General features: G+C 41.9%; 1 protein-coding gene across 3 annotated transcripts in view; it reads right to left on the bottom strand.

Moving 5' to 3' along the window:
• Positions 1 to 7447: 7447 nt before the first annotated feature.
• brd9 (bromodomain containing 9) overlaps positions 7448 to 22715 on the bottom strand; it is a 29077-nt gene continuing 13809 nt past the window's right edge. For 2 of the 3 annotated variants that reach the window (XM_061954167.1, XM_061954159.1), the window contains exons 2-17: positions 22246 to 22457; positions 22026 to 22151; positions 21834 to 21963; positions 21694 to 21751; positions 20103 to 20247; positions 19919 to 20029; positions 18426 to 18601; positions 17786 to 17918; positions 17624 to 17699; positions 17445 to 17540; positions 11903 to 12035; positions 11692 to 11803; positions 8405 to 8461; positions 8219 to 8324; positions 7805 to 7975; positions 7448 to 7711 (exon numbers count right to left, since the gene is read on the bottom strand). In XM_061954167.1, coding sequence (XP_061810151.1) covers positions 7629 to 7711; positions 7805 to 7975; positions 8219 to 8324; positions 8405 to 8461; positions 11692 to 11803; positions 11903 to 12035; positions 17445 to 17540; positions 17624 to 17699; positions 17786 to 17918; positions 18426 to 18601; positions 19919 to 20029; positions 20103 to 20247; positions 21694 to 21751; positions 21834 to 21963; positions 22026 to 22151; positions 22246 to 22457 — 1925 coding nt within the window. In that variant the 3' untranslated portion in view covers positions 7448 to 7628. The remainder of the gene's footprint in view (positions 7712 to 7804; positions 7976 to 8218; positions 8325 to 8404; positions 8462 to 11691; positions 11804 to 11902; positions 12036 to 17444; positions 17541 to 17623; positions 17700 to 17785; positions 17919 to 18425; positions 18602 to 19918; positions 20030 to 20102; positions 20248 to 21693; positions 21752 to 21833; positions 21964 to 22025; positions 22152 to 22245; positions 22458 to 22715) is intronic. The other variant, XM_061954176.2, reaches the window with a different exon arrangement.

Raw genomic sequence — 22715 nt, 5'->3', positions numbered from 1 at the left:
TTTCCCCCCCGACCTTGTGTTGCGTTCAGGTGGCTCACATACAAGATATGCACTTAGTGCTTAGAACTTCTAATATATATTCTCTTCTTCTCACTTTTACTTATATAATTACAGTTTCTATAACGTTTGAGACATATGTTCGCAGTAAATTAGTTATTTTACCTGGCTAACAAAGATTGACGCTGATTGATTGATTGATTGAGACTTTTATTAGTATTGCACAGTACAGTACATATTCCGTACAATTGACCACTAAATGGTAACACCCGAATAAGTTTTTCAACATGTTTAAGTCGGGGTCCACGTTAATCACTTAATGCTTGTTTTAACACCCCAATTGAATTGAATCACCTTATTTGATTAGGATAGACATGTTGAAAGCCATATTGGACCAAAAATACAAAAAAAACATGTCTGGGCAAAAAATTAAAAGCCTTATTATAGAAGTGTTATAATGAAGGCAACGCATGATGTAAGTGTCTATTTTAGCTATATTAGCCTACTATCAAAGGCTGACGCAAATCTTCGTTGACAGAAATGCTGTATTTTTATTTGTATTCTACACATTTTTACAACATTGTAAATAATTAGTAAAATGGCGGCTTCTGGCAGGATGAAATAAGTTCTGGAAATGTCTGGCTATGGAATCATGCCTCAATTCTGAAGAAATTATGGAATCATGAAAAACGTTGTTGCACCACCTCTGACTTTTTAAACAGGTTGCAGTCTCTGAGGTATGGACTTAACGAGTGACAAAAGGTATTCTTCATCAATCTTGCGCCAACTTCAATCAATCAATCAATCAATCAATGTTTATTTATATAGCCCTAAATCACAAGTGTCTCAAAGGGCTGCACAAGCCACAACGACATCCTCAATACAGAGCCCACATAAGGGCAAGGAAAAACTCACCCCAGTGGGACGTCAATGTGAATGACTATGAGAAACCTTGGAGAGGACCGCATATGTGGGAACCCACCCCCCCCCCCCCCCCCCCCCTCTAGGGGAGACCGAATGCAATGGATGTCGAGTGGGTCTGACATAATATTGTGAGAGTCCAGTCCATAGTGGATCCAACATAATAGTAAGAGTCCAGTCCATAGTGGGGCCAGCAGGAAACCATCCCGAGCGGAGACGGCTCAGCAGCGCAGAGATGTTCCCAACCGATGCACAGGCGAGGTGTCCACCCCAGGTCCCGACTCTGGACAGCCAGCACTTCATCCATGGCCACCGGACCTGTGTGTCTCCCCCTCCACAAGGAAGAGGGGGGAGCAGAGGAGAAAGGAAAAGAGACGGCAGATCAACTGGTCTAAAAAAGGGGGGCTATTTAAAGGCTTGAGTATACAAATGTGTTTTAAAGGGGAACATTATCACCAGACCTATGTAAGCGTCAATATATACCTTGATGTTTCAGAAAAAAGACCATATATTTTTTTAACCGATTTCCGAACTCTAAATGGGTGAATTTTGGCGAATTAAACGCCTTTCTAATATTCGCTCTCGGAGCGATGACGTCACAACGTGGCGTCACATCGGTAAGCAATCCGCCATTTTCTCAAACACTGAGTCAAAGCAGCTCTGTTATTTTCCGTTTTTTCGACTGTTTTCCGTACCTTGGAGACATCATGCCTCGTCGGTGTGTTGTCGGAGGGTGTAACAACACGAACAGAGACGGATTCAAGTTGCACCAGTGGCCCAAAGATGCGAAAGTGGCAAGAAATTGGACGTTTGTTCCGCACACTTTACCGACGAAAGCTGTGCTACGACAGAGATGGCAAGAATGTGTGGATATCCTGCGACACTCAAAGCAGATGCATTTCCAACGATAAAGTCAAAGAAATCTGCCGCCAGACCCCCATTGAATCTGCCGGAGTGTGTGAGCAATTCAGGGACAAAGGACCTCGGGAGCACGGCAAGCAATGGCGGCAGTTTGTTCCCGCAGACGAGCGAGCTAAACCCCCTATCGACCCTAGCTTCCCTGGCCTGCTGACATCAACTCCAAAACTGGACAGATCAGCTTTCAGGAAAAGAGAGCGGATGAGGGTATGTCTACAGAATATATTAATTGATGAAAATTGGGCTGTCTGCACTCTCAAAGTGCATGTTGTTGCCAAATATATTTCATATGCTGTAAACCTAGTTCATAGTTGTTAGTTTCCTTTAATGCCAAACAAACACATACCAATCGTTGGTTAGAAGGCGATCGCCGAATTCGTCCTCGCTTTCTCCCGTATCGCTGGCTGTCGTGTCGTTTTAGTCGGTTTCGCTTGCATACGGTTCAAACCGATATGGCTCAATAGCTTCAGTTTCTTCTTTAATTTCGTTTTCGCTACCTGCCTCCACACTACAACCATCCGTTTCAATACATTCGTAATCTGTTGAATCGCTTAAGCCGCTGAAATCCGAGTCTGAATCCGAGCTAATGTCGCTATAGCTTGCTGTTCTTTCCGCCATGTTTGTTTGTGTTGGCTTCACTATGTGACGTCACAGGAAAATGGACGGGTGTATATAACGATGGTTAAAATCAGGCACTTTGAAGCTTTTTTTAGGGATATTGCGTGATGGGTAAAATTTTGAAAAAAACTTCGAAAAATATAATAAGCCACTGGGAACTGATTTTTAATGGTTTTAACAATTCTGAAATTGTGATAATGTTCCCCTTTAAGATGGGACTTAAATGCTTCTACTGAGGTAACTGTTATGATCCACTGCCCGGATCATATTCTGTTTATGTTTTCAGTTCACTTGTGTTCCCAGCACCTGTTGAATTTGTGTGTCAGATTACAGTCACCTGCCTCTGGTTAGTGTTCGGGACGCGCACCTGTTGCCCGGACACTAATCAGAGGGCTATTTAGTTTACGCGCTGGCCTCACTCGGTCTGTTGGTCTTGTTTGCTCCCATGCAACAAGCTACGCTCTTGGTTTCGCTCATAGTCTGCATTTTGATATTAGCATCTTTTGGCTACCCTTTTGTTTTCCGTGCCGTGGGCACCGCGCAGCATATTTTGTTCTGCAACTAGAATAAATAATTTATTCTCACCTGCAAGCCGCTTCCTGACATCCCTCTGCATCGTGAAAAGACGACCTCCGGCACCACAATGCCACGCAAGCGTAACAGTAGCCTCTCTAACTGTTACCGGGAGGGCATTCCATAGTACTGGAGCCCGAATAGAAAACGCTCTATAGCCCACAGACTTTTTTTGGGCTCTGGGAATCACTAATAAGCCAGAGTTCTTTGAATGCAGATTTCTTGCCGGGACATATGGTACAATACAATCAGCAAGATAAGATGGAGCTAGACCGTGTAGTATTTTATACGTAAGTAGTAAAACCTTAAAGTCACATCTTAAGTGCACAGGAAGCCAGTGCAGGTGAGCCAGTATAGGCGTAATATGATCAAACTTTCTTGTTCTTGTCAAAAGTCTAGCAGCCGCATTTTGTACCAACTGTAATCTTTTAATGCTAGACATAGGGAGACCCGAAAATAATACGTTACAGTAATCGAGATGAGACATAACGAACGCATGAATAATGATCTCAGCGTCGCTAGTGGATAAAATAAAACAAATTTTAGCGATATTACGGAGATGAAAGAAGGCCGTTTAGTAACACTCTTAATGTGTGACTCAAACGAACGAGTTAGGTCGAAGATAAAACCCAGATTCTTTACTGGGTCGCCTTGTGTAATTGTTTGGTTGTCAAATGTTAAGGTGGTATTATTAAATAAATGTCGGTGTCTAGCAGGACCGACATTTAATTATAACTTTCTCTGATTGCTGTTGTCAGATCAGCTTTGCAGGTTGTCATGGACCAGTTCAATTTCCACAACACATTTTCAATTGGATTGAGAGACAGACTATTTGCAGACCATGAATTTGACCTCATATATCTTTCTTCAAGGAAAGTTTTTACAGTTTTTGCTCAATGGTAAGATGCATTATCATCTTGAAAAATGATGTCATCCCCAAGTCCCCTTTCCATTGATGAAATAAGAGACGTGTCCAAAATGTCAATCTTTATTGAAGATGTAATGGCAGCCATCTCCCAAGTGCCATTACTTGACATGCAGCCCATATCAGCAATGACTTTGGACATGTGCATGTTTTCTTCAGGCAGTCTTCTTTATAAGTCTCACTGGAACAACATCAAACAACATCTCCTCTGAATTCCACCTGAGCTTAGAACATCTGGAAAGGAAGGACACATATTTCTGGACACATGTTTCTGGACTTCAGCTCGGGGTTCAACACCATCATCCCGCAGCACCTGGTGAGCAAACTGGCGCCCCTTGGATTCAGTACCCCCCTATGCAACTGGCTGCTTGACTTCCTCACAGACAGACCCCAGTCTGTGAAAGTGGGCGACAACACCTCCAGTGCCATCTCCCTGAGCATCGGCTCCCCCCAGGGCTGCGTCCTGAGTCCGCTGCTGTTCACACTGATGACCCATGCCGGCTGCGCCAGGTCCACTACTAACCACATTGTGAAGTATGCGGACAACACTACAGGGAGGAGGTGAAACATCTGGTTGATTGGTGCAGAACCAACAACCTGGTCCTGAACGTCGACAAGACCAAGGAGATCATCGTCAACTTCAGGAGGCACCAGTCCAGCCACACTCCACTCTTCATCAACGGCACAGTGGTGGAGATAGTAAGCAGCACCAAGTTCCTGGGGGTGCAGATAACTGACAATATGACCTGGTCCCTACACACCGGAGCTCTTGTAAAAAGAGCTCAGCAGCGCATGCACTTTTTGTGTCGGATGAAAAGAGCACATCTCCCTCCCCCCATTCTCACCACATTCTACAGAGGCACTATAGAGAGCCTACTGACCAACTGCATCTCCGTCTGGACTGGAGCCTGTAGTACCTCGGACTGGAAGTCTGCAGAGAGTGCATGGTGAGGACGGTGGATAAGATCATCAGGACTCCTCTTCCTCCTATCCAGGAGATCGCAAAAAGCTGCTGCCTGACCAGGGCTCAGAAAATTTGCAGAGACTCCTCCCACCCCCACCAAGGACTGTTTTCACTGCTGGACTCTAGAAAGAGGTTCTGCAGCCTCTGTAGCAGAACCTCCAGGTTCTGTAACAGCTTCCTCAATTCCCCCAAAAATGGATTAACTCGCTGGAATAGAAAGACAATATAACATACATCCATAAACGTAGATGCATATGCAAAAGTGCAATATATTTATCTGTACAGTAATCTATTTATTTATATCTGCACCTTAGAGTGTCCACCCTGAGATCGGTAGGTTGTGAGTTCAAACCCCGGTCGAGTCATACCAAAGACTATACAAATGGGACCTATTACCTCCCCGCTTGACACTCAGCATCAAGGGTTGGAATTGGAGGTAAATCATCAAAAATGATTCCCGGGCGCGGCCACCGCTGCTGCTCATTGCTCCCCTCACCTCCCAGGGTGATGGGTGATGGGTCAAATGCAGAGAATAATTTCACCACACCTCGTGTGTGTGTTACAATAATTGGTACTTTAACTTTAACTTAACTTATTGCTCTTTTATACTGCATTACAACGAGCTATTGCAACAAAATTTGGTTATCTATACTGTAAAGTACAAATTTGAATGACAATAAAAAGTAAGTCTAAGTCAAAAAGTTCCAGCATCACTAAACAATTAATCACTAAATTAGACTTTCATCCAGTCACCCATAAACCACCATTGCTTTTTCTTAGCTCATTGGAACCTTGTTTTTTATGTTTAGGTGTTAACGACGACTTTCATTTAGCTTTTCTGTATTTAAATGCCATTTCCTTTAGGAGCGTTCTACAGTTCGGTCCAGAACCTATTTGTTCTTTTTTTTTGCTGTACATTTTCAAGACATATTGCTTGAAGTTTTCTGTCTTGACCCTTTGACGTGTTACTTGATCGACCGGTATGCTTGTCTTTTACAACCTTTCCATGTTGTTTGTACTTGGTCCACATTTTTGACACAGCCGACTGTCAACAATCAACATATTTTGCAACATTGCATGATGATTTAACTTCTTGCAGAAATGTGATCCTCTCCTTTGTTTCAATTGACATCTGTTGTGTTAGAGTTAGATACTAACCTACCTGGTGCAACATCTCTCCAAGTAAACATACCTTTTTTTTAACTGAAGATTATTGAACAGATTTCATCTGATGCAGGTGTTATCTTTGTAAATGAATATTTATAGGGTGATTCCATGTTTTTTCTCAGAATTGAGTGATTCCTTAAGTTTTTCACTCAGCTTGAGTGACTACTGGCACAATTTATTTTAGCGTTTCCTAAAGCCAAAAAGTTGCCATTTCAAATGACTATACCAGTGGTTCTTAACCTTGTTGGAGGTACCGAACCCCACAAGTTTCATATGCGCATTCACCGAACCCTTCTTTAGTGAAAAATAAAAGGTTGTTTTTTGTCAAATTCAAGACTGTTATATGTTTTTGGTAACACTTTAGTATGGGGAACATATTCTAAGTAACAAAGACTTAATTTAGTGTTATTTGGACACTAGGGGAACATATTCTCAGTAATAAAGACTTAATTTAGAGTTATTTGGTTAGGATTAGGGTCAGGGTTATAATAAGGCCATGCCGAATAAGGCATTAATAAGTACTTAATAATGACTAGTTAAGAGCCAATATGTTACTAATTTGCATGTTAATAAGCAACTAATTAATGGTGAATATGTTCCCCACACTAAAGTGTTACCATGTTTTTTTTACTGGTGCACAAAATGAACCGTGCATAAACATCACCTTGTTCAAAAAACAAAACCAACACAGTGCATAAACTCACAACAAATTACACACCTGCAAATCAGTGTGACTTCTGCTGTTGGCGTATCCGTAATACGCCGATAGGGAGAAGTTTGTATTTACACGATGAGTCGGGTGTGTCTCGACCTCCGCCGAATCCCTGAGGCCGACTCACCGAACCCCTAGGGTTCGATCGAACCCAGGTTAAGAACCACTGGACTATACATTTGTGTCATGTCTGTTATCTGCTTTATCCGTCCATCCATTTTCTACCGCTTGTCCCTTTCGGGGTCGCGGGGCGTGCTGGAGCTTATCTCAGCTGCATTCGGGCATAAGGCACCCTGGACAAGTTGCCACCTCATTGCAGAGTCAACACAGACAGACAACATTCACACACTAGGGCCAATTTAGTGTTGCCAATCAGCCTATCCCCAGGTGCATGTCTTTGGAGGTGGGAGGAAGCCGAAGTACCCAGGGGGAACCCACGCAGTCAGGGAAAACATGCAAACCCCACACAGAAAGACCCCAAGCCTGGGGATCAAATCCAGAATCTTCTTTTTGTGAGGCACACGCACTAACCCCTGTGTCACCGTGTTGCCCGTTATCTGCTTTATTTTTACAAAATTAAACAATTGAATGGACATCCTCTAAGTCTGAGGATTCAATCATTTTTTCCAGGGGTTGTAGTAAACCAGACATATTTATAAATACAGATGCAATCATTTAATATTCCTGTTGCACTCATTAAAAAACATAAAATAAAACAGTCTGTACAAAACTTTGAGGCTGGATGCTTGTGTAATATCCACAGTATTGGACTTCCGAGTCCAACTTCACAGTGCGCAGTGCTGTATTCTTGATGCAGCGCAAGCCAAGCGTGATCAGTTGTTGGCTGGGCTCTCTGACTCTGGTGACTGCAGGAACTCGTAGGGGTCATGAACCATCTCGGACTGTGACGGGCTCCCTGTCAATCAAACAAAACCCTTTTAGTCGATGACAACACATGCGTCATTCTTATGACCAAATAGTGACCCCGTATTAGAAAAATGTCCGCTACCGAGGTGATGCTGATCCCTCTCTGAGGCGTTAGAGAGGGATGACAGGTTGGATGAAGGCCTGGAGCCGACTCTATCCACCTGAGCTTCCTGAAACTCCTGCAGGAGCTTGTCAGCGTCCTCAAAGTGTTGCTGGCCTTCCTCATTTCCTGGCTCCTTCTTCACGCTCTTACCTGTGTAATAATAAAAAATAAACAAAGCATCGTAGGAAAATCCATCCATCCATCCATTTTCTACCGCCAAACACAATAGAGGCTATTAATTGTCATTTACTTCCTTATTCTTGTCATATTGGAGAACAAATACAAATACGCCGTTGTTTTTTGACTGGACAAGTGACAATACTGACTTGCAACATTGGTAACATAATAACATCACATCATATTTACGAAGCATGAAAATAGATACACAATGACCTATTGTGTTGAGCATTGATATATCCAGAGACATGTCAGGATAGTTCTTCAGTGACATGAAATCCAGCACTGAACTGCTCTCCCCCAGACCAGGGCCGTCGACCATCTAAGAAGGGAAAAAACACAACTTGAGTCAAATCCGGTGCGGGTAAAACATGGATGGAGTTTACCGGAGTGCAGCCCCACCTGTAAATCACAGATGCCGGTCTTGGTTTCGTCAGGCTTCAGCATCATGTTTCTTTTCTGAACAAGCAATCATAGGTCAAATTGTGGCCAGGGTAGAGTTGTGGATTGATACAGTAAGTACAGTATCATACACTTTTTTTTTACATCCCTCACCTTTTAAAAGGCATTTTACAGGGCAACCTCTATTTACAAAGCCCTCATTGCTACGGACCACAGACAGAATAAAAATATGCTTTGGTGTAAGAGCCCTGTCTCCGTATAAGAATGTTTCATCCACCCATTGTGAATCTCGCAGCGCAGCCATTTTGTGCCCGGCAGCACCGTGATTTTGGGTGGGCTGGTCGCTCTGCGGTGCTCATTCAGTCAGGACAGCGCTGATGTGCTACTTTGTGTGCCTTTGAAGTGTTTTTTTAGCCCTTTTACAACATTATTTCTACTTTTGCTAGATCAATATGAGTCAAAAGAAAGCAATGGGCAAGCGATGTGTGGTTTGAAACATTAAGGAAGCATTCACAGTGTTGTCAACACAAGCCTCCATCCCCCTTCCCTTCTGCTGCACACAAAGATTATTAACCAACAAGGTAAAGTAGATTTTATTTTTTTATTCCTAATCATTGTAGCGATGTGGCAGTTAAAATTAAATTAAGGAGTGATGTTAGGGATGTTCTTGCTTAAAAACATAGTAGAGGGGAGAAACTTTGGGCATCTCACAATTTGATTACAATTCAGGGGCTACGATTCAATTATATATCGATTTATACATCTTTATTATATTGAATATTATTATCATATTGTATATTATTATTATATTTTTTTAAAGGTATTACATTTAATTATTAATATTAATAATATGTCTACAAGGCTTCTCCTTTGGCTACTGGCGTATGCTGTATTGGGTCATTTCCGGTTTTTGGATGTTAGTGCACAAAGCATAAATATACAGATACCGTATTTTTCGAACTATAAGTCACAGTTTTTTTCATAGTTTGGCCGGGGGTGCGACTTATACTCAGGAGCGACTTATGTGTGAAATTATTAACACATTACCGTAAAATATCAAATAATAATATTTAGCTCATTCACGTAAGAGACTAGACGTATAAGATTTCATGGGATTTAGCGATTAGGAGTGACAGATTGTTTGGTAAACGTATAGCATGTTCTATATGTTATAGTTATTTGAATGACTCTTACCATAATATGTTACGTTAACATACCAGGCACGTTCTCAGTTGGTTATTTATGCGTCATATAACGTACACTTATTCAGCCTGTTGTTCACTATTCTTTATTTATTTTAAATTGCCTTTCAAATGTCTATTCTTGGTGTTGGGTTTTATCAAATAAATTTCCCCAAAAAGTGCGACTTATACTCCAGTGCGACTTGTGTATGGTTTTTCCTTCTTTATTATGCATTTTCGGCCGGTGCGACTTATACTCCGGAGCGACTTATACTCCGAAAAATACGGTATATATGGAAGACTAGATATGTGACATCTTATCCTGGTTGTGGAACTGTGGACCAGCTCTATACTCTAGGCAGGGTCCTTGAGGATGCATGGGAGTTTGCCCAACCAGTCTACATGTGTTTTGTGGACTTGGAAAATTAATTTGATCGTGTACCTCTGGAAGTCCTGTGGGGAGCGCTCCAGGTATATGGGGTATCAGACCGTCTGATCACGGCGTCAGAGTTTGGTTCGCATTGCAATAAGTCTAAACCGTTTCCAGCAAGGCTTGGGAGCGCCAGGGCGGTTTTATGTCACCAATTCTGTTCAAAACTTTTATGGACAGAAGATCTAGGCGTACTCAGGGCTTTGGTGGCTTCAGGATTAGGTCTCTGCTTTTTGCAGATGATGTAGTCCTGCTGGCTTCATCAGGCCATGATCTTCAGCTCTCACTAGATTGGTTCTCAGCTGATTGTGAAGCGACTGGGATGAGAATCAGCACCTCTAAGTCCGAGTCTATAGTTTTAGCCCAGAAAAGGGTGACATGCCACCTCCGGGTTGGGGAGGAGATCTTGTCCAAAGTGGAGAAGTTCAAGTACCTTGGAGTCTTGTTTACAAGTGAGGGAAGAGTGGATCGTGAGATAAACAGGCAGTCTGCATTGATGCGGACACTGCATCCGTCCGTTGTGGTGAAGAAGGAGCTGAGCCGAAAGGCAAAGCTCTCAATTTACCGGTCAATCTACGTTTCTACCCTCACCTATGGTCATGAGATTTGGGTTATGACCGAAAGGACAAGATCACGGGCACAAGCGGCCGAAATTAGTTTCCTCCATAAGGTGGCGGGGCTCTCCCACAGAGATAGGGTGAGAAGCTCTGTCATTTGGGAGGAGCTCAGAGTAAAGTTGCTGCTCCTCCACATCGAGAGGAGCCAGATGAGGTGGTGAGTGAATCTGGTCAGGATGCGCCCCAGATGCCTTCCTGGGGAGGTGCTCAGGGCACGTCCACCCGGTAGGAGGCCACGGGGGAAGACACAGGACCTGTTGGGGAGACTACTGTCTCCCAGCTGGCTTGGGAATGTCTTGGGGTACCCCGGTAGGAGCTGGACAAAGTGGCTGTGGAGAGGGAAGTCTGGGCTTCCCTGCCTAGGCTGCTGCCCTCACGACCCGACCTCAGGGAAGCGGAAGAAGATGGAACGATGGATACATATGAGAACTGTAGTGGCCTGCTAAGTGAAAAAATAAATAAACGTCCCTACTTAGCAAGCAGGTATCCCTTATTTAATTGTTGTGCCTTCTAAAACTAAAGAATGTTCAGACACTTTCGCCCCAGTCGCCATAAACTTGCGGCTCAAAGACAGTGTTGTCTATCTGCTTCATCATATCTATGGCTGAGAGTTTTGCCAGCCGCACTGTATGGATAGTATTGTCTCTCCTGACTGGTTATTCTTTGCTGTAACACAATTTATATTAGCTTTCTGTGGAAGTGTACTAAGTATTTATTATTTTCTTGTTTCACTACTTCACTTTCAAGCTATCTTAGCGCCGCGTTTAGCATGCGCTCCTCTCTGTGTGTCCGCGCTAACCCTGCTAACACATAACATTAATAGAATGTTAGCTTATGGTTCTCCCATGAATAGTTCGAACCAAACCTAGAACTAACATTTAAAGAACATTAGCATTAATGCCGCATTTTAGAACCATCTCTATTACTTTATTTAACATATGTTAAACATAATAAATGTTTGGACATTTGTCCATCGATTCATGATTCGCCCATATTCTAATCCCGATGCATCGGAGAATCAATAATTTTCCCACCTCTAACATTTAGTGTGTCTTATACCTGTCTGATCTGATTGACGGCTTTAGCGTGATCGCCTGCCGTCATCTTATCCAGAAGCCCGTCGACCCAATGCTTGGTGACACTTCCACAGTCCTTGACAAAGTCCAGTATGCTTAGCGTGGGAGGAAAAACAGTGTAAGGTGAAATTGGTGGCGGTTTTTATTGCTACGGAATGTCAACTTTGCATCATGCGGCATTTCCCCCGTTCTACCTTAGAGCGCATTGTACTCCTGTGTCGTCTCCATACGCCGAGCACAGCAAGTCTGACTCATCAGGTGTTAAGGCAGGAAAGACTGAGTTCTTCTGAACGGTTTGAATGTTGTAGGCACTGCTCAGGAACGTCACTATAAAAGAAGTACAATGCATGAATGTGGAAGTTGCTCTTAGCAGAGAAAGAGTAGTTTATTTTAGGGCTGGGTGATAAAACGACACATAATCGATATTGGTAAAAAATGCGGTTGATATTTTTTTTACTTCTTCGTCGGAAGAAAGCGAAAGTTGCAAAGCAAGGTTGGTTGCGTAAACAAAGGCACTCGCTCTCTGGTAACCGAGCAATGCAGGAAGTGATCACTGATTAGTGGGAGTGACACACCAAAAGCTAATCAGGTAACAGAATCAACTATCAAATTTGGTTGTGGGTTGCGCCATCTTGTTGTCTCACGTTTGATTCTTTGCATGGAGTGAGAAGAGAAACAAAAAAATATTGCTGCAGAGAGCAATGAAATTGTGGATAAAACAGGAAAAGTCACCTCGACACTATGGCAGTTTTTTAGATTTTTTAAAACGGACCTTAGTCAGACCAAAGGCCCCACCAAGACCGGTAATACCACACTACTACAGCACAGTCGTAACGTCAAGGCACTAAACCTGCACAAAATGGTTCTTCTCAGGTTTCTCTATGTTTACATTTTCACACTTTGCACTATTTTGTTATACTATTAGGTAGGGATGTCCGATAATGGCTTTTTGCCGATATCCGATATTCCGATATTGTCCAACTCTTTAATTACCAATACCGATATCAACCGACACCGATATCAACCGATATATACTGTTATGCCCGTTTGATTGTGGACTATTACTGACACCTTGTGGCGATGGGAAATGTTGCGCGTCATTAGTTTGGTCACTTCCGGTTCACGATGTTAGCCCAGTTCATAAAACAATGAGAAGTAGACGAGTTGTGTTAACTCTTACAAGCCTTGGAAAAGATAAGTCTTTTTACAAAAAAATAAATAAAATAAAAGTCCAGTGCAAGACAAAGCAAGATCAACAACAATAAAGAGCCTAAATGGATTCATCTGCTTTGGAACTTTATTAGAACGTCCTGGATTGGTTGTTAGCTGTCTGCCAAGCTGTACAACCTCAACACATATAGTGAGGGCAGAATAGTAAAAAGACTGAAAGCACAGCGGGCTTCACAGAGACATAACGCAGCATTCTCTTCAACATCCAGTGGTAAACAGCACACCATGGAGCATTCAAAAGAAGACGTAAGCGAACATGAAAGAAGTTCAAGATCGTCACATTCATCTCACTCAAGTCGGATGACGTCAGTGAGCGTTGCTGCTGCAAAAGCGCGTGCTAAAGCAGAAAGTGCACGTGTTAAACTTTTCTTTGCACAAAAAGAAGCAGAAATGTTAAAACAGCAAGCGGAAATACAAGCTAATCTGCTCCTGTTAAAATCAGAAAAAGCCGCTGAAGCAGCAGCAGCTGAAGCACATGTTTTAGACATATCAGCTCAAGAAGAAAGTGATATCCAAAGAAGCCAACTTGATTTTAATATGCCAGTACTAAGCCCAGTAGAACGCACTAAAGAGTTTGTGGAGCAACTGTCAGAGGCATCTCATGGCCAACACTCACTCCATTCTTTAAATCAGCCAATACTGACCTCTTCCTCAGCGCGCCAGCAGACAATGGACAATGATGAAGATGTTAAGGTCAACACAACGGCTAATAAACAAGAGATGGATGACGTTAAGAACCATGTGCCCAATTACCTACCTGTCCAGCACCACAAACAACCACATCGGGGAGACGTGGGGACTCCACCGCTTCATATTACTGCAAGTCCATCAAAAGACACCTTCACAAGGAATGATGCAACTCAAAGGATAGATTCTTCATATCAAAAATCATTCCACCATACCCAGCCTCATCACTTTTCCGCACGAGGAGCAACTTCCTTCGACAATCGTGGTGCATCAGACCTGGCTAAATACCTAATGCGTAAAGAGATGGTCAGCTCTGGTCTTCTCAAGTTTGATGACCAACCACAAAATTACTGGGCCTGGAAGGCATCATTCATCGGCTCCACAAGGGACCTATACCTCAGTGCACGCGAGGAATTGGATATGCTGGCTAAATGGCTTGGACCTCAATCAGCAGAACAAGCTAAGAGATTAAGAGCCGTGTACATACATAATGCAGAAGCTGGGGTCGAAATGGTGTGGCAGAGGCTAGAGGAGTCATACGGTGCACCTGAAATAATTGAGCATGCTTTACTTAAAAAACTTGAGAACTTCCCACATATCTCAAACACAGACAACCAAAGACTGAGAGAGTTCGGGGACCTCCTTCTTGAGTTGGACGCAGCAAAGTCAAATGAACTCTTACCCGGTCTTCTTCATCTTGACACAGCTCATGGCATTAGTCCCATCCTGATCAAGCTACCATATCGTCTCCAAGAAAAATGGGTTAGTTCAGGCTCAGCATACAAAAGGGACAAAAAGGTGGCTTATCCACCATTTCACTTCTTTGTGAACTTCATTATGGAAGAAGCTAGGATCCGCAATGATCCCAGCTTTGCATGTGTCACCAGTGGTAACGTAACTAATGCTAGACAAGAACGACTTCAACCGAATTACAGGACACCAGTGTCCGTAAAGAAAACTGAAGTGGCGACAGTACCTGAAGCTAAATACAACTTCCAAGAAAAGCAATTTGAAGACCCAGATAAAATATGTCCCATCCACAATAAGCCTCACCCTCTACGTAAATGCCATGGCTTCCGAAACAAACCACTCGAAGAAAGAAAGGCTTATCTGAAAGAGCAACACATCTGTTATCGATGTTGCGCATCTACGAGACACATGGCGAAGGATTGTGAAAAAGCCGTGCAATGTAAAGAGTGTGACAGCACTAGGCACATAACAGCGCTTCACCCTGGTCCACCACCAACAACAGAGAACTTCCCAGTGAAGGAAGATCAAAGCGGGGAGAATAATAAAGATCTCATCCCATCAGTGACGTCAAAGTGTACTGAGATCTGTGGCAATTCAGTGACTTCAAGATCCTGTTCCAAAATGTGTTTAGTCAGAGCATACCCTGCTGGCCAAAGAGAGAAAGCGGTCAAAATGTATGCAGTCCTGGATGAGCAAAGTAACCGATCCCTTGCTAAAACAGATTTCTTTAATCTCTTCGGCATCAAATCAGATTCAGCACCATACACACTGAGAACATGTTCTGGGGTAATGGAGACAGCAGGAAGACGTGCATGCAACTTCATTATAGAGTCATTGGACATGCAAACCACAGTACCTCTCCCCACACTTTTAGAATGCGACATGATGCCCGATGACAGATCGGCGATCCCATCACCAGAGATTATTCAGCATCATCCTCATCTAGCTCCACTGGAAGGAAAGATACCAGCAGTTGACCCCAATGCAGCAATTTTGATTTTACTCGGAAGAGATATTATCCGAGTGCATAAAGTAAGGGAGCAGTACAATGGACCTGACGAGGCACCTTATGCACAACGTCTTGACCTAGGGTGGGTCATAGTCGGGGAAGTATGTCTTGAAGGAGCTGATAAGCCAGAAAACATCAATGTCTTCAGGAATAATCTGCCACACAATGAACGAGAAACATTTCTAAGTCCATGTTCTAACACCATCCGTGTCAGTGAAAAGTTCAGCAGCCCTAATCCGTGCCATGGTCTGCAACCCCCCAAACATCTGGAGGAGATGGACAACCTCGGCAGCCAAGTCTTTCAAAAAGCTAAGAATGACGATAAACCAGGTTTGTCTCCTGATGATCAAGCATTTCTTCACATTATGAACAAAGAACTATACAAAGATGAGTCAAACACTTGGGTTGCCCCGTTATCCTTTCGATCACCTCGTCACAACCTCTCAAACAATCGGGAACAAGCATCAAAGCGACGTTCATCCCTTTATCATACGCAGAAGAGAGACGTCATATCTGCACCGCCAGGAGACTTCAACGTGAAAGACATCCACTCAAAACAATGGCGGCAAGTCCAACTTCTCTCTGATAGATTCTGGAAGCGATGGAAACAAGAATACCTGTCAACCATACAACCTAAGAGAAAATGGTATGCAGAAAGGCCTAACCTGCAAGTTGGAGACCTAGTACTACTGAAAGACGGCCAGGTGAGAAGAAATGAAAGACCCACTGGACTCATCGTCAAGTCTATCAACAGCCATGACAACAAAGTAAGAAAAGTAGACGTCAAGATCATCCGACAAGGTACTCCAAGAATCTACACTAGACCTGTTTCAGAGGTCGTGTTGCTCCTTCGTAAAGAGACTGTATAGTGGTATAAAACATTATACCAAGCGGGGAGTGTTATGCCCGTTTGATTGTGGACTATTACTGACACCTTGTGGCGATGGGAAATGTTGCGCGTCATTAGTTTGGTCACTTCCGGTTCACGATGTTAGCCCAGTTCATAAAACAATGAGAAGTAGACGAGTTGTGTTAACTCTTACAAGCCTTGGAAAAGATAAGTCTTTTTACAAAAAAATAAATAAAATAAAAGTCCAGTGCAAGACAAAGCAAGATCAACAACAATAAAGAGCCTAAATGGATTCATCTGCTTTGGAACTTTATTAGAACGTCCTAGATTGGTTGTTAGCTGTCTGCCAAGCTGTACAACCTCAACACATATAGTGAGGGCAGAACATATACAGTCATGGAATTAACACATTATTATGCCTAATTTGGACAACCAGGTATGGTGAAGATAACATAAGATAAATAAATTAAAAACATTTTCTTGAATAAAAAAGAAAGTAAAACAATATAAAAACAGTTACATTAAAACTAGTAATTAATGAAAATTAGTAAAATTAACTGTTAAAGGTTAGTACTATTAGTGGACCAGCAGTACGCACAATCATGTGTGCTTACGGACTGTATCCCTTGCAGACTGTATAGATATATATTGATATATAATGTAGGAACCAGAATATTAATAACAGAAAGAAACAACCCTTTTGTGTGAATGAGTGTGAATGAGTGTAAATGGGGGAGGAAGGTTTTTTGGGTTGGTGCAATAATTGTAAGTGTATCTTGTGTTTTTTATGTTTATTTAATTAAAAAAACAAACAAACAAAAAAAAAAAACATACCGATAATAAAAAAAATGATACCGATAATTTCCGATATTACATTTTAACGCATTTATCGGCATCTCTACTATTAGGCATTTCTTATGTATTCCTTATTTTTGCACCTTCATTTTAAGAGGTTATTGTTAAGTGGTCAATGTCATTTTAGGATATTGTTTACATTGATTGTTTGAGTGTTTTCCAGGGTTGTGTTCACATGTCCTTTCCTTTCTGCCTAGATAGCTGAGGGAATTACAATTAAAGGAAGGTTACAAAAATATCTACATTTAATATATTTTTCTTCTGGTCTTAATTTTCCATAGCCATAGGTCATAAAAAGCAGCAATAATTATTAATATCGACCAATATAAAACCCTTATATCATGATATATTGTACCTTTGTGTCTCCTGTCATCCTTGAAACCCAGTGTTGTTAATCCAGGGAGAAGCTTGTTAGATAGCGAACTCAGGTCCACTTTGTGGGTCTCCTCGTCTGCAATAGTGAGGACAACAATGCTATTTTCCTGTTTTTCATATTGAGAGAACATAAGACGCAAACATGCACTTGTTCAAAACCTTCTGCGTCAGGATCAAGTTGATTGACAACGGTGTACAAAAGAGAAGTGTCTGACTCCTTGCGCAGATAGCCTATCTGAAAGCACGGAGCAGACATAACAGTTTAAATAATGTTGTTGCACTGGAAAATAACAACTAAAAAAAGCAATCTTAGTCAAAAACCTTAGAGTTTGGCATGTATCTGTTAATCCGATCGCGGGCTTCATCTGCAGAATGCTCCACTAGAGCCAGAACGTGCTCCTCTGCTGTGCTGTCAGTCAAACTGCAGGCGTTCCCCTCTGGCTCAAAGAGGTAGCTGCAAACAGAGAAGCCCTATGATGACTCCATTCCTTTATAATAATAATAAATAATAATGAATTAGATTTTATATCACACTTTTCTATTAATAGATACTCAAAGCGCTCACAGAGAAGTGGGAACCCATCATTCATTCACACCTGGTGGTGGTAAGATACATTTGTAGCCACAGCTGCCCTGGGGTAGACTGACAGAAGTGAGGCTGCCAGTTTGCGCCTACGGCCCCACCGACCACCACCTATCATTCATTCATCATTCATTCATCAGTGTGAGCGGCACCGGGGGCAAGGGTGAAGTTTCCTGCCCAGGGACACAACGGCAGCGATTTGGATGTCAAGAGGCGGGGAGCGAACCTGCAACCCTCAGGTTTCTGGCACGGCCGCTCTACCCACTACGCCATACCGCCCCATGGAGGGTTAAGTGTCTCTCCTCTGCTTTCTAAAATACACTGACCAACACATTATGCACTGTAATGTCAGATGTAATGGAAAAACTAATGACTTACTTCATGTCTTTAACAGGTTGTTTTTTAGACTTTTTAGCCGATTCCACCGGGATAGGAATGATCTCTGGCGGAGGTAAATCGGCTGTAAGTTCTTCATCTCCTAAAATGGCTGCTTGCTGTGTGTAGTCCATGTCCTGCATGAAAGACATGCTGCGCTTTAGAGCCAACAGACGATCCTGTTTAAAAAAACCCGAGAAACATTAGCACTACACAGTAACATAAATTATCTTGTTACATACAGCATACAAATATATTAACATATACATTTGTGCTGTCAAATTATTATTATTATAGTTAAGTATATATTTTTTTTAATCAGATCAGTCAAACTTTTAGCATTTTGATTACCGTAAGCATAATTAATTGCATTATGTGTAATTTAAATTAACTTTCAAAAAGATGCTATATGTTTGTGATTAACCACATTAGTAAATGCGTTAACTTTGACAGCCCTAATTAACAAATACACTTGCATATAACAATACATATACAGTCAAACCTGTGTTAGCGGCTTCCTGTCTATAGCGGCCATATACATTTCTCCAGCAGAAAAAAGTTTTGTTATAAACCTTGTCCACAGCAGCCATCTGTTTAGACGCTGCCAGGGTTTGCGTCCCAGAATATTCTGTATAGCAGTCACTAATATAAAAATGTGCCAGGATAATGCATGGTGTTGATAAATCGAGTCACACGCCTAAATTCCACCAAGTGTATTTGTGCTGTGGCTGTGCTCCAAGTTTGCTGGATGCTTCGCCAGACAGCAGTAGAGACGACAGTGACAATATCTTTCTCTAAAAATGTGCATATTCGCATGAGACAATTGGTTTGTGGGTTAAATTTACCAAGAAACTGGGGAAGCAGAAGAGGGTTGAATTTGTCTTTTTTTCCCCTGATTGTTGTGCTATAAACATTTATCTACTATTAAATAGTGTTTAATTCTGAAAATCAATTAGATTTATTTTCTTTATATCTTGTACTCCCTGTCCCGCTCTACTGCCTCTGATAAGTTGTTATTAATTTTACTGTTTTTAGCATAAGCTTGCCACGATATGAATTGTTTTGGGCTTTCTTCCATAATGTTTAAGTTACACTTTAAGTACACACATACGTGATAATATGCTGCACCGAGCACCGACTTTCAACAAATCAGCAAGCAGCAGCTCTCTACTCTCGCTGTCTCAACAAATCATCGCCATTACTCAACATCTCACTGCTGGTGTTTAGTAATCCAACACCTACCGTGGCATCAAGCTTCAATGTGAGTTTGTTGCAGCCACCTGGCTATAGTTGCCACTTTTGTGGTTTCCCTTGAGTAGTCACTACAGACCGGAATGTATAAATTATTTAGACAAAATTATTGACGACTAATTAAGACTTTTGATAGGCTTGAGGTTATATAGAATTTGACAGAGGGGTTAAAAAGGGGTTCATTGGCTAATTATTTTCTAATCGATAAAGAGGTGTGTATCAATACATTCGTGCCAACGCATTACCTTGCTCATCATCTTAAACCCTGTATGGAGAAGCTTCTTGGCAGACTTGTAGTACACGGTCTCTGGTCGGTTATACACCGTGGCATTGTCACACATCAGTTTAAAGTCCGCCTAAAAGCACACAATGTGTTTAAACAACATTCACTTGTGTGTGTTTACATCCCTCCATGACATCTTATCTCACCTTAAATTCCGTCACCGTGTTGTAATCATTGTTCAATATCTTGTCTTTCATGGTGCTGAAGTCCATCGGGTGCTTGATGATCATTGAGTAATTGGGAGCGATGGCGTCTGTGACTGGGAATGCAAAGAAACCATGGGGGTCTTTTCTTTGGGGAGAAAAGATGAAAGCGTGTTGAGGATAGTCTGGTTTTGAATGCCTTGCTGAGACAATATTTTTAATGGCTGAAACTGGATGACATTGAATGCTCTTGTAGGAAAGCGACATTATATGCCACAGGATCAACATAATTTTGTTTTTTTTAACCAAAAATGTAATACCACCACCGGATCCTTAGCATTACTGATTAGTTTAAAAGAACAGCTCTCACAATTACAAATTAAATTAAAATACAAATTGTTGTGACACCTGGAGAGGATGACTGGCTTTCGTGGTTGTCAATCGCGCCTGCCGGGCACACACACAAAAGCAGACCCAGAAAAGCGACCAACAAGTTGCAGTAGATAGATTTAATTTATCTTAAAGGGACAACACATGTAACATGTAAATATGGGAGATTATAGCCAGTGGCAAATTTATGTTAGAATTAATACAAACACATTTTAAAACATGATTTCTCCAGGGTGTACCATGAATTGATTTACTACCATGAATAGATTTACGTGGACCCCGACTTAAACAAGTTGAAAAACTTATTCGGGTGTTACCATTTAGTGGTCAATTGTACGAAATATGTACTGTACTGTACAATCTACTAATAAAAGTTTCAATCAATCAATCAAAAGCCTTCCGCCTGAGTGCAGCTGTGATAGGCTCTAGCCTCCCGCGACCCCAAGAAGGACAAGTGGTAGACAAATGGATGGATAGGCATTCAAAACATAGCACACAGTTGAACATTAAACAAATGTAAAATTCCAAGATGTAAGTGCCAAAAGTGCTGTTGTAGACACTCTTTGCCACACATTTACCTTGTACAATATACAAATACATAAAACAATTGATAAGATACAAATTTCATGATATACACACTGACACTTCTATTTTATACCAGTACTCTATAAACTTTGATATATTAAACTGTAAATCCAGCACAAGGTCTAAATACTTACAAGTCTTGGACTACCGCAAGTTTTGTTCCAACTAAGCACAAATCCATCTGGATCAGTTTCAATACTTATTTTTTCAGAGAACATGCACACTGACTTGGGGACATTAAGGTCTAAATGGGAGCGTTGCAACCAACTTGAGACCTCTGACATTGGGTGAGCCTTTTTTTTTCAGCATATTTTTAAACGGCAAAGTATTTGAAATTTACAATTTTGTGGTATGTCATTGATACTAAATAATAATGGGCCCACGAATGGAACTTGTGGCACACCATGCTGTTGTTATGATAGGCTACACATTCAATGATAGCTAATGTTAGTACTGTAATGCGCGTGCGGGTGTAGTTTACGCGTTCAATTTAATTCTTGCAGCTCATTCAAAATGTTCTCTAGGACATACTGTAGGACATACAGCAGCTTTAACTGTTGTCATACCGGTATGTCAATATGCATATGTGCTGCCTTGCATATGGATTTGAGTTTCTCACCTCTGCAGCTGGCGAAGAAAGTGCTCAAGTAATTGTTGACGAGGAGTGGACTCATTCTCTGTATTAGGGAATAGTGAACATGAATAATACTGACATTTGTAACTGCTTCTTAACCGATATTAGCTACATTTGGCCCTTGCCTTGTTGTGTCCGACATGCTCGCACAGGCCTGTCGGCTTGGTGCTCCACGTCCACCTTCATACTGGGGTGAAATTCCTCCACTTCCGGTTCAATCTCAATCCTCTCCTTTTTCCTTTTCTTTTCTTCAGGCTGAGGGAATACGACACTTATGAGTATCTATTGTTATATCACATGAAATTAGCTTTACTCACCTCGATCACTACACTTAAAGTTTTTGATATTGTGAAAGGTTCCACAGGCCCACTGGTGTTGGCAACAGTGGCAGTTGCAGCATCAGATTCATTCTGCTCTCGCTCTCTCTTCTTCCTTTTTTCCTCCTGCAAATGGTTTGTTTGAAAAGAACTGAAAAGCTTGGCAATAAGCAACAACAACACACAATCATGTCTAAACCCAATCACGTCTGAAACCGACCTTCCGCCGTCTTCTCTCTTCGTCGTCCACATACTTGTCCTTGTCTTTTTCAGACTTTTTCTTTTTCTTCTTTCTATCCTTGTGGCGTTCATGGTCGGACCTGTCATCGTAGTAGCTGGAGTCATGGCCCGAACCCGAGAGTTCTGTTACTTCACTTCCTCCGACTTTAAGCACAAGCTTCAGTGGTTTTTTCAAAGCTTTGTCCTCATAATCTGAAAGCATTTTATTTTCAAATGACGTTAACAAGAAGAGAATAGATGGGCATTACGTTCTCATTGGGGAGCCATATAAGGATTTGCCTATTCGTCCATTTCCTACAGCTTGTCCCTCTCGGGGTTGCTGGAGCCTATCTCAGCTGCATTCGGGCAGAAAGCGGTGTACACCCTGGACAAGTCACCACCTCGTCGCATGGCCAATTTCCATTTAATTTTAAAAGGTCAAAAACTACATCTAAAAATAAACGACAGTTG

The sequence above is a fragment of the Nerophis lumbriciformis genome, linkage group LG04, assembly GCF_033978685.3.
Source record: "Nerophis lumbriciformis linkage group LG04, RoL_Nlum_v2.1, whole genome shotgun sequence".
In the NCBI taxonomy this organism is placed as follows: Eukaryota; Metazoa; Chordata; class Actinopteri; order Syngnathiformes; family Syngnathidae; genus Nerophis; species Nerophis lumbriciformis.
The sequence above is the reverse complement of the archived record's forward strand: the minus strand, read 5'-3'. Positions and strand labels throughout refer to the sequence as shown.